The sequence below is a fragment of the Stegodyphus dumicola genome, chromosome 6 (genome assembly GCF_044657685.1).
Source record: "Stegodyphus dumicola isolate Sdum_Otavi_A_Nest chromosome 6, ASM4465768v1".
In the NCBI taxonomy this organism is placed as follows: domain Eukaryota; kingdom Metazoa; phylum Arthropoda; class Arachnida; order Araneae; family Eresidae; genus Stegodyphus; species Stegodyphus dumicola.
The window spans coordinates 102,040,459-102,053,481 of NC_140773.1; the positions used below are offsets into that span (position 1 = coordinate 102,040,459).

Genomic DNA, 13,023 nt, shown 5'->3' on the forward strand with positions numbered 1-13,023 from the left:
AAAAATATGTTTTGTATTTTCTAGATTAGAAGCCATTGCCATGGATGCTGAACTTCAAGAAAAACCTCTTGCTGACCTGAAAAAATTGGGTGAATTAATTAGAACAGGTGTAGAAAACGCAATGAAAGAACAAAAAGATAAAAAGGAGGTTAAGGATGAAGAACCTGGTATGTATTAATCAACTTCGAAAAATATTTTAAACTGCACTAGCATGGATTTTCTGTAAAACTGCTGTTTTTGAGAGTGACTGATTTAAGTCTGTCTTCAGGAGCAAAATCAATCACTGAAAAAATTGTATTCTGTAGCTTTAGATCCTTTTGTGCACCAAAAAATTTAGTTATTAACCAACAAGCTAATATTTTAATTTAAAGACCACTGCAAATTTATTAAAAATATATTTTTTAAAAAACCTTCAAAAGTAGTACAAGTTCTGAGTACAAGCACCCATGCTGGGGGGACTTTTATTGTCATAAATTTATCGATAAATCTTTGAAAAACACTAGAAGAGTTTCACAGTCCAAAGGGGACTGTAAGGAATTCATACTAACCTTCATGAGTAACAAATGCAGTATATTTGGTGCTTTGGGGATTTGTGGGAACATGAAAAAAGCCGTTTTTCAAGTCAAGATGTGTAAAGACTTTAGAATTCTATAAATTATCAATAATTTGCTCTGTGAGGGGTAGAGGAAATTTGGCTTTCACTGTTTTCTTGTTAAGACATCAGTAAGCTATACCTAGTCTGTAAGATCCATTTTGCTTTTTGTAGAGGACAAGAGGGACAGCAAAATCAGAACAACTAGGTTTGATTATTCGTTCAGCCAGTACTGAATTTGAGCTTCTACAGTACGTTGTTCGGCTATGGATAATGGTTCGGCTATGGACATTGACTAACAGGGATTTCATCCATTAAAATCAAAGACATTCGCAAATCGGTTGTTTTGGTTTTATTGGGTTTGTAAGCAGAAACTAGGTGTTTGATTTGTAAGTGATGATTTGGATTGGTAAGATCAGGAGAATCAGGTTCATTGAAACCATTTACAATATTAATTAGAAAATTATGTTCAGAAGTTTCTGCTTCTATTAGTTTAATACCATGTTTTCCTATAGAAAATTCAGCTTGGTGGATACAATCACTTCCAATAATTGTATCTACAGATAGTAGATTATCGTCATTAACATGAATGCCAGTTTTGAAATTTGTGTTTTGAATTTTGAAACAACCTGTGAAATATCCTATTGGCTCTACAATGCAATCACCAAGTCCTGATAATGTTATAGAAGATTTTTGAAGTGCTGGAGAACCAATTTTTTTATGTGTTGACTATATAGTAGCTTGACTGCCAGTGTGAATCATCATAGATTGTAGGGGGTGTGACTGTACGAAAACTTGATTGAGAACTGTCTCTGATTTCTGTGACGATGGAGGTGATGCAAGACTTGCTTTCTGAGTACAAGTAGACAATTTATGGCCAAATGAATTGCATGAAAAACATTTAGGTTGTTTATGAGAACAATCAGAACTTTTATGGCCTTTAGGTTCACAATTGTAGCAAGCACAATTGTATATGTTGGGTAGCCTTCTGAGAGATTTTGTTTTCCGAGTGATGAGAATTATTTTGTTTAAATTTCATATCACTAGAAAATTTAATATGTTTGGAAGCAGATACAAGCTTTTCATAAATTTTTAACATATCTTTGAATTAACTTACAGTTTTACAACCGTATAATAATATTTTGTTAGGGTTTTCTGGAATACCATTTATCACATAAACAAAAATAGAAGATATATCAGTTTGACCTCTAGAACCAATTTCTCTTATAGCAATACAATAATGAGTGAGGATTCATTTGGCTTTAAACACCTTTTAAACATGAATTTATTCAAATCTGCACTGTTAAGCTTGGAAAATTTTTCTAACAAATATTCTTTTAACGCAGTAGAAGTTTTGACACCATGTAAAGAATATACAAAAGTTTTAGCAGAGCCTGATAAGCGTTTTTTGGTGAATATAATCTTGTGAACATCATTCGTAATGCTATTCAGCTGAAATAATTCTTCTAGGTCATTTAAAAAAGATTCAATTAAATTATTAGAAGAACCGTCAAAAGGTTTAATACAATTGTATAAATTAGGGAAAGTTATACTGAATTGTTGTTCATTTACCATCGATGACATTTCAGGTGTATTATTTATTCGATGTTTATGTAAACAAATACCAGGGCTGGAAGTCTGCACGTTTTGGCTAGCTACCAAATTCGAATAATTAATTGACTGTATAGTGACAGACTCTGTTTCGTTTTCGGGAATTAATTTTTGTTCTGGGTTTTCTACCTCATTGTCAGAATCGGAATCGGAAATAGTAGTATCTAATAACAAATCGAAATTAGTTAAAGCATTCACAATTGTAATATAACATTCATCAGTGGAAATGCCATATTCTAAATTCAGAACATGAAGAATTGAAATTAGATCTATCAAAGTGAAAATTTTTAATAAATATTCCTTAACTTCGGCAGTGTGAAAAGAACTATCTAGACCCTGCGCTTTCACGAAGTCATTTGCGATTTGCACATTCGCCTTCTTGACCAAACACAAATTTATGTAGTAACTTAATTGCTTTCATTCATTGCAGATAAAATTTAATATATGTAGATATTTCATACAGGGTCAGAAATTAAATTTTTTTAAGGTAAAGAATAAAAACAATTTTTTTGGGGGGGCTGTGTCCTTTTGGACCCAGTTTTATCTGAATTCAATAGAGAATAGTTTAGCTGCATGGATATTTTCTTGTTTTTCCCATATGTAATATAAATATGAATCAACATGCTGTTTAGTCTTCTGGGAAGGCACTCCTTTTTATCAGGCAGATAACTCTTATGTTCTACACCATATTCAACAAACAGAATTGAATTTGCTTTTCGTATATATTTGTAGTTGTGAAGAAACGGGGAAGAGAACGTGGCCCAACATTTAAAGTTGGAGGTGTTTCTGTGAATGCAAAAACAATATTCTCATGTGAAAGTGAGCTGGAGCCACTTGATATTATTCTGCCTTCTGATCCTGAGGAAAGGAAAAAGTAATATTTTTAGTATTATTATTATTACTATTATTAAACTCTATCTTCAAAGCATATGATCAACCATGTAATTTGATTTTTTCTTTACAGATGGATTTTGAAAGAACACTGCAAAGATGCGCACTTTGATGTACCTTGGACTATTGAAGATGATTCTAAACTTCTTCGAGGTATATATGAATATGGCATGGGAAATTGGGAATCAATTAAAATGGACCCAGGGCTCGAATTAGGTGATAAGGTATTTATTATATACTCATTTTTGTCCATTGTTATAAGTAAGCAGATTTTATTATTGATTTAAATAAATCAAAGGTTCTTTTCCGTTTTGCCGGCACAAACTATAAAATTGCCAATAATGTAACGACTGATGCTAAACGGAATATCTTCGCTGGTAACCTTTTACACCTCAGTTTCAAAACAAGTCACAGCCATTTCTTATCAGATTGATTGTTTCTTTTAATGCTGGCATACAATTACATAGAATTTTTGCAAGATAGTTAAATTTTAGCCCCTAAGACAATTTGTAGTAATTAAATCAATTAGAATGCAATCACACCGCTCACCCAAAGGCGAAAATATAGAAAAGGCAAAATCAAGAGTTAAATTCATCAATTTTAATGAGAATGCACTAGCGAAGTAAAGCACTGTGATTTTACGTAATTTCTGAGTAAGCTACTCTTGCGAATTGAAATAATTCTTCCATTTAAACTTGTATTCCAAATTAAGATTTAACTTGAAATTAATGTAGATAATTACTGAGAGAATTAGATTTTTGTAGCGTAGTTTACGTAAGATGGGATCACGTGATACGAACCGGTGAATCGGAATTTTGAACCATGAAAGCATAGTAAATTCTTAAATTAATACCTTTATACGTATGTATTGGCTTTTTACAAAATTTTAAACCATATTAAAATGTTTATGCCTTCAAAATAAAAAATTCTTAGAATTAACATTTGTTAACATTTTTTATGTGTATGCTGTATGTTGTCGCCAACAAAGTCTGCTTGGGCGAGATTTGTGCCAGTGAAACAGAAAAGTGCCAAATCAAATAATATGTTTCTAGAATAAGAAGTTAGAATTTGCATTTTATTGAGAGTTCAAATAAGTCTCCACTGTTTGGAAAAAAAATCGCCACGAGTATAGGGTTTAAATTGTCTGATGTAAAAAGTCAAATCATAAGGTTGGTCATATTTGCTTGAAATATTCTTGAAATATTAGCATTATTATAGCAACATCATACATTTTTTCATGCAAAAATGTTGAGTTTTCAGCTGATTGAATGTCGTATGCAAAGAGTAGAATGATGAAAGTGAAATAGAAAGTATTATTCAATGAAGATTCATGCCAAAGTGACTTGGCAAGCAATTTCAGCATTGTTTAAAATCATTAGGAATGATTCAAAAGTTCTAAAAAAATTGAGTTCTCTTTGAATTGAAGCCAAGAAACGTTGAGCACCATTTTTTTACATTTACACTTGAAATGTCGCTTACCAGGCATAAACAAAAAGGCCTTTTGCATCATGTAGTTACTGATAATGAAAAATGGATCCACTACAATACCCCAAAGAAGGAATTATGGGGACCACCTAGCCTTGCTTCTCTTGTTATTTTAATACCGCCTAATGTCTGGAGATTCAATGATTAATGCGATTTCTTTATTAGCTTTATTTCTTTTTTTTATTAGCTTGTGTTCGCCTCTCAGAGTGTTAAATGACGTAATCTATGTTTTTGGGCAATTTGCAACTTTAAAACTTCAGTTATGTATGAGTCATTGTAATGTTTATCACTGTTGTATGACCTTTCCATTCTCCTAATAAATGCTGTTATCCCTGTGATAAAGGTATAATTTGATTTATTTATATAGCAGCTTCAACATCAACAGTCAAGCAGAATATTCATGGAAAAATTCGTATAAATGGTGGGATCAATTTAGTGTCATGTATTTATGAATTGCTCAAACCAAATGGAAACATCGCTGGGGCTCTGTATCAAAACAGTTGATGACATTAAGCAAAGCCCTTCAAAAATATATATATATACTCACTACTACTCCAGACATGACAAAATTATTCTCCTGCATGATAATGCTCAACTACACGTTGCAGCACCAGTCGAAATGTACTTGGAAACACTCAAATGAGAATTTTACCCCCTTCCACAGTAATCACCAGACATTGCTCCTGATTATTACTTGTTTCGATTGATGATGAATCATGGCCTGTCTGAGCGTGGCCTTCGAGAAACAAGGCCGTCCAGCTCTCTCGTGACGTCACCGTATGGAGTGCGAAGAAACCTTTCTTCTCCACTGAAAGCGAGCGATTCCACAACGCGTTTATTTATTAGTAAAAGCCAATTTTATGTTATTCCGATGTAAAGTAAACAGGAAATTATTAAATAAGTGATACTATCTTAGCATTTAATTAAATATCATGCTTGAAGACTTCAGGTATCTGAGCTTATTTTTCTTAACGCTTGATAAAAATTTTCATCTGGGTGATCAATAATTATTTATTTCAATCCCATTTTACTTTCTATAGTTTGGATAAACTTTTCAACACTTAAACGCTATAATGCAAAAATGTTATGCTTTCGAACTGAAAATACTGCACATTATTTTTCATTTATAGTTAAAAATGAAAACTATGAATAAAAAGAGCATTTTAAAAGAACCCGATTTTTCTTTACAGCCTTTTCTAAGTAGTACATAATTTTGTCAGTATGGCGATAAGATAAAAGAACGAGCATTTTCGGTTATTACATTTATTTTTTAAAAACAAAATCTAGTGTAAAAAAGGTCTTTTACAATAAACTAAATATTAAAAAAGGCATAGTTCATCATTTATTTATTGGTATAAATAATTTAAAATGTAATTTTTTATGATAATTTTTAATGCCAGCATTATTTTTAAATGGTGTTACTGAAAAAATCCTGTTCATAAGAATAATTATTAAACTTACAGTGAGCAATATTCTTATAGAATAGAATCAAATTGAATTATTATAGAATCAAAACCAAAAATCTATTTTAAACTTTCACAGAAAATTACTTTAGTTTTGTCGGCTGTCTTTATTAAATAATATTTTGATTAAGATATGAATTCTTACTATTATCTGAATTACTCTTTAGCAAAATCTTGATATATCCACATTAAAATTTATGAAAATAATAATTAATTTTTGGGCTCTCTAGATTGAAAGTTGTGCCTGTAACTATGTGCGAGTTTTGATATAACTTTTTGAAACGGACACACTACAGAATTATAAATTACATTTTAAGTTTGCAAGGTAGTTAGCCGAGGTTCCCACATCTCGTTACCGAAGTGCACGTGGTAGAGCCTATATCATATCAGGGAAAGTGCAATGACAGTATAGGATACCGGACGTCCCTTGCACAAGCACTTCATCCCCCCAGTATATTTTATCTTTTTAAGTATTTATTCTGTTGCATCTATTTGAAACACCATATATTTTATAGCTCTTCCAAAATTTATCATTGCGCTAATGTGTGAAGTCTTCTTTCTTTTTTTTTTTTTTTTTTTTTTTTGGTAGTGGCTCGTTATCTTGAATTTTTGTCATCTTTTCTTTAACGGACTGTTGTTGCAACAAATCATTTCTTTTCTTACAATAGTTATTGAGCATTGCATTTGTTGATGATCAAATTATCATTTTTAGAGCTTTTTCAAACATATGCCCATTTTCACAACAATCTTGTTTTTTTAAAAACTGTTCCTTCATTAGATATTCTGATGTTACATTAAATGCTGCTTTCTGTTGATCTTAAACTATCCAAAATTCTTTTTCGAAATCTGAACACAGTTTTTGAATTATGATATAATTATAGAAAACAACATTTACTACATACTTTGACGGATAAAAGAGTTTACCACGGTCTAACATTTTGAAAAAACTGAAACTTTCATCAAATGCTAATTCTCTTTTAAAGAAAGGTAGTCTTCACAAAATGAGCATTGTAATTTTTTAAGAACACTCTTAACACAGTATCCTGCTAAATATACGGACACAGGCAAATAACTTTCAGCTGCTGCTATGTCTTCATCAGATATAAATATATTTAAAGACATTTCGTTATCATTTTTTTCGTGTTCTATAAAGTTTTCTGCAAGACTTAAATCATCAATTTCTACAATTCCAAGTTTTTTACTTTTTAACTTTATTTTCATCAAAGACATAAGTCGAATTTTATTTTCAATCTTAAATATTTGGCGTTATCAACAGGATGAGGATATTTTTTTCTAATCATGACAGCAAAATGTTTCATTACATCTTGTAACAGAAGCATACAGTATTCCAAGTACAGTTTTGTTTAGATTTTCAAGGAATTCCCCCCAAAAAAAACGCTATTTTAAAGCAAAAATATTAATATAAAAAACGTAATAACAAATTTATAAAAATGAAATTTTTTAAAAAATAGTTCTATGTTTTATAAACAACTGGTTTAACAATATTTTTTTCCAAGTTTTTTTAATAATTTTTTTTAGATATAATGTTAATTACAATTTTCAGAATAAACTTGAAAATGTGACAAAAAAAAGGGTTGAAAGGGTAATGTGTTTTCTTAAAATATTATAAGCACATGAATTTGAATTTTTAAATGAAAAACATTATTACTTTCATATCTCTAAAACTTAATGACAAGTGGTTTTAAAATAAAAGTCGAGATAAATTAGATATTACAAATTCTATTTTAAGTTCCAGATTTTGTATATTTTCCCGATTATTGCTTTATATTAAGCACTGAATTTTGTACTGAATATTTAATCTGCAGTATATGAAGTAAAATTTATTATACATTAAATAATACTATAGTATTATGAACTTAATTACCCATTAAAATATTCACATGCAATTTATGAAGCAACATGCATTTATTAAAAAAATTATAGAATTCACTTTAAGACAAATTGCAGGAAACAAAAGCTCATTATACTGCTTATTTACATTGGCAATGATTTATTATATACTTTTATATTTTACACTAGTTATTGTTTACTATTATATTTAACACTAGTTTTTCATTGGAAATGATTTTGGCTTTAAAAACAGACATATTAAACATATTAAATATTTAATTTTTCTTTGAATATCAATGAAATCATAAGAATAAAAGCTCACCCTGCTATTTTTAGTTGGAATGAAGTCCTTTCGCTTTATTGCACGGATCCACTTTTCTTTCAGATCGGCATCATTATTAAAAGCGAAAATGTGCACTTTAGGTCCAGATTTGTAATTGCCGTTAAATCGTGGCACTGAGCACATGTAAGGCATTATATTGTTTCTGGAACCACTCACAAATTGCCAAAAACCTCAAATTTAATATATCCAGCTGCAGGAAAATCAGGAATGTAGTTAATATCTCAAGATTTTAGGTCAAGAATTTCAGTTCAACCTCTTCTTTCGAAGCAATGGCGACTGACAACCTTTGACCCAGCGTTGCCCTCATCCCACGAAGGGGTGCACTCTTCACCCCAAGAAGGGATGCACTCTCTGGAATGACGTCACACGCTCAACGTCACTGAGCTGTAAGGCCTTGTTTCTCGAAGGCCACGGTCTGAGCATCCTGAAACATTCTTCCAACATGGTTTCCATGTGCTGCCAGAAGAATGGGGAAAAGCAGTGACTAGCAATGGAGATTACTTTGAATAAAACATAACATACTGTTCTTTCACCGTAAGTGGCCAATATTTGATTTAAAAAAAGATGGAGACTTCTTTGTACTCCTGATGGTATAGAATTATTATCAGTATTGAATTAAATAAAAATAACATTTATATATTAAGTATGCATGAAATGTAAATTTAAGTTAATTCTATTGGAATGATTAAATTTAATGAAATATTATTATTGATTGAGTAATGTAGTTCAATGAAATGTTATTGTTGATTGAGTAATGTAGTTTAATGAAATATTGTTGATTTCATTAAGTTTAATGAAATATTATTGTTGATTTCATTATATAATTTATTGAAATATTACACTGAAAATATCAGAGTTGCCAGAACTTTGGGATCTCATTCATATCTCTGACAAAAATAGATAATCATAAATTTTCCAAACTCTTCCATCTGCCATTTATCTCTATATTAGTCACCAAATATCCACTGTTGATATTTTCCCAGGTTATACCAGTTATATTAATCCTAGGTTTAGATTCTTTTTATTATTATCATCTCTGTTAACTTTTGAATCAGCTAAGAAATTATTGCCAGGTTGTTGCTAGACTATGTCTGGCAAGTCAACACTCCAGCTTGTCTCATACATTCATGCAGAAACAATAAAGAGTTTATTCTAAACCTGCTGTGGTTGGAAATTGGGTTATTATTCAGAGTGTTAAACTGGGTTAGACTTTCATTGATTCATGGATGAAAAAGTCAAACTTTAACCAGTAGCAACATTCAGAGAATTGCATTGTCACCTTTAGGTTTAAGATCTGAAGCAACAGTAAGGGCTGATTATCAAATCAGAAAGCATCTCTTAAAATGCTAGATCATATATTAAAATTCATTGATTCAGAGTCTAGGGGTGATTATAATCTTTATTTTGCTCAAAAGTATATAGAAAACTAGGAGGTGAGGTGGGCATTCATTGGCCTGTGTACTAGAGTTAGGTGGGAAGATGTGTAACAATTACTAAACTTCTGTAACAATTTCCTTTGACAATATCATTCTGATTTTGCCAATCGTTATCTTTCCATATTTTCAATTAAATTAATGTACCCCCTTCCCCCCCCCTTTGTAAAACGTGTGGCTTACAGAAAGACAATCAATTTATCCAAATAAGCAATGATTGCAGTTAATATGGATAACATAAATTCCACTGCATAAGAAATGCATTTTTAATAACCTATTTCTTATCTCTAACACAATTTTTTTTTGTCTTATTTTATAGATTTTACCAGATGGAGAACAGAAACCTCAAGTCAAGAATCTCCAAACTCGTTGCGATTATTTGCTAAAAATTCTCAAAAAAATGACTCTGGTTAAACCAGGACAGGTATGCATTACTTGTATTAAAAATTTGAAGTTTGTTGCAGTATTTTTATTCAATACTTGTAAAATAAGATTTTCCATTGGTGCAGCACGCCAGTTCTTTGGTGATCAACAACGGGCATCCACTGTGTTTCTCATCGAAGAAATTTTCCCTTCCTTCATTGAACATCATAACCCACTTTCAAATCATACCTTCATTCATTACGTTTTCTTTGTAGTCTGTCGCTAAATTTCACAAGGTTTTCACTAAATTTCACATTTCTCACATTAAAAAACTTGATGATGTCTTTTATTTTACAACTGGCGGGCCAGTCTATTCTTTTTAACATAATTACTGATAAACAGCGACCTTTAATAATTAAGAAGCTTCAATCTCAATATCGCTGATTATAATAACCATTGATTTTCAGTTTCCTTATTTATATATATATAAATATTTTTCAGCAGAAAATGTATTTGCTTATGAAAAGTCATTTAGTATTTATTATTTTAGAAATTATTAAAAATTTTAAGGCTGTTTGTAGTATTATTTTATGTGAATGACGATTGCTTTTATTAATAATAATTTTTTTTACAGTTTATAGTATAGTTCTCACTTAAGAATTGTCAAAGAAGGTAAACATTCAGTATTGTAGACACATGTATTGAAATCTGAACATCACCCAAAATATGTTAGCATATGTTTAAAAAAAAAGCTATCAACTTCACAGATTTTTAATCTTTGTAATAAAAAATAAGAAATTTTCTAGCATTTATGATGTAAAATAAACATTTTAATCACTATCTTGTGAAGTTAATTTTTATTCACTATTTTATAAGTTTTAAAACATGTTAGCAGAAAACGGAGTGTTTCAGTGCAGTTAAAAATGGTTTCTTGCTTCAGTGTTACTAATAAAATAGGAAATATAAAGAGGCACTTTCATCTTTTTCATAGACTTATACACGGTTATTTATATAAATAGTTAAACAGAATTTTTTTAACTTAGTTTCAAACAGAAAACAAATGGAGACACAATAACACGCCAAATAAATACTAATTCAGAAGTCAAACAACAAAAATCAGCGTTATATTTTCAAAATTTCCACAGCACTAGTTTCGATGGTTTTACCAAACCACCATCCTCAGCTGCAAAACCGCAAATGAACAAGATTGGAAATAGTGATTAGATAACATAAGAAAGCCTGGGCAAGAATAAGCAAGCCAGAACTAAAACATAATTTCTTTAAAGGCCAAAGGCAAAGATGGATTGGAATTAGGATCGTTAACTAGAACAGAAAGATTTTTTTTTTTTGAATGTGAAAAAGCGTCTAGAAAATCCAGTTTCCCAATGGAAGATGTTTTTTGAATAATTTTGGCAGCAGAAAAATTGAAAGTGTGATTTTCGGACCAACAATGTTGAGCAACAGAAGACTTCTGTGTTTCCTTTTTTCTAACATATGCCTCATGTTCCTTGACGTGAAATTTTAAGACTCTCTTAGTTTGGCCAATGTAAATTAAACCCCACTGGCAAGGAATCCTATAAATACCCCAGGAATACGTATCTGGAATGGGGTCCTTGAGTATGGAACTCTGAATTTTATTGATGGGGGAATAAACAACCCGAAAGTTAAATTTCTGTAAAATATGTGCAACTTTATAGCTAATTGATGGAAAGAAGGGAATGACAATAGAATTTTTATAATCTCCCAAAACAAGAGTGTGCCTTTTAGTGTGTTGAGATGAGAATTTTTTAACTGCTTGATTAATAATGTTGGGTGGAAAGCCCCTGTCAATAGCTATTGCTTTTAAATACTTTAGTTCTTCATCAAGGGCTAGTTTGGAGGAACAAACTTGAAGAGCACGGAAAACATAGGAATAAAATGAAGCTAACTTTTGTTTAGTCGGATGACATGATTTAAAGTGTGGTGGAAGGCAAATCGATGAAGGTTTACGGTAAACCGTAGTACTGAAGTTGGATGTGTTACGTGTGACCAGAATGTCGAGAAACGGAAGAGAATTGCAAGTCTCAAGTTCAAAAGTGAACTGAATAGCAGGATCAATAGAATTCATTGTTAAAAGAACTTTATTTAAATCATCTTTATTACCTTCAAACTGGGTAAAAGTATCGTCTACGTAGCGGAACCATGCCGAGAAGTTTAAAGTTTCAAACAACTTTGATTCATAATAATGCATGTAAATATCAGCCAGGATGGGACTGAGAGGGCTTCGCATGGCTAATCCCTCAGTTTGCTTGTAATATTTATTTTGGAAAACAAAATGTGTTTGTTTGAAACAGAGTTGAATGAGAAAAATTAGCTCATCAATTTCAATGCAAGAGAAATGAAATTCGCGAAGTCTGGTGTCTAGACATCTTAATGCACCCTCCATAGGGTGTTATAAAGTACATTTACAATACAAAGTCTTTAATCCGGACTTCCAAAGCTATAAACTTTCTGCTCCTGCATAAAGGCATTAATGCATTTGTGCATGGGAATATGCGTTTATGTATGCGTAAAGGTATTATGCGGCTGGCTTATATTGCCGTTATACATTAAGCACGCATGCGTAAACGTATTATGCACATTAATGCGTTTATGCTTGCGCATAATACCTTTACTCATGCACATTTAATGTATAACAAACTGTATAAGCTAAACTAAAATTATCTAATTATCTATTTCAGTTAATGTTGCAGATTGCATTGTTGCTTAATCTTCTTATTGGATCCGGCTTATTATTTTTTGCACACTGTTAGAGCAGTTTTATAAAAAGTAAGCTTGAACTTTCGATTATGTCAAAAAGAGTTTCTGATTCTGGAGCTGCCAAAGGATCTACAAAGCGAAAGCATGTTTCGATGTCCATCAAACAAAAACTGGAATTGCTGGAAAAAATGGATAAAGGCATATCCGTCTCAAAATTATGTGAGGAATATGGCATTGGATGACACAAGAGAA

The 13,023-nt window shown here is 31.2% G+C and overlaps 1 protein-coding gene across 2 annotated transcripts in view; it reads left to right on the plus strand.

Moving 5' to 3' along the window:
- Chd1 (chromodomain-helicase-DNA-binding protein 1) overlaps positions 1 to 13,023 on the plus strand; it is a 123,621-nt gene that overhangs the window by 80,842 nt on the left and 29,756 nt on the right. For both annotated transcript variants that reach the window (XM_035371090.2, XM_035371091.2), the window contains 4 exons: positions 25 to 167; positions 2,936 to 3,077; positions 3,168 to 3,318; positions 9,989 to 10,093. In XM_035371090.2, coding sequence (XP_035226981.1) covers positions 25 to 167; positions 2,936 to 3,077; positions 3,168 to 3,318; positions 9,989 to 10,093 — 541 coding nt within the window. The remainder of the gene's footprint in view (positions 1 to 24; positions 168 to 2,935; positions 3,078 to 3,167; positions 3,319 to 9,988; positions 10,094 to 13,023) is intronic.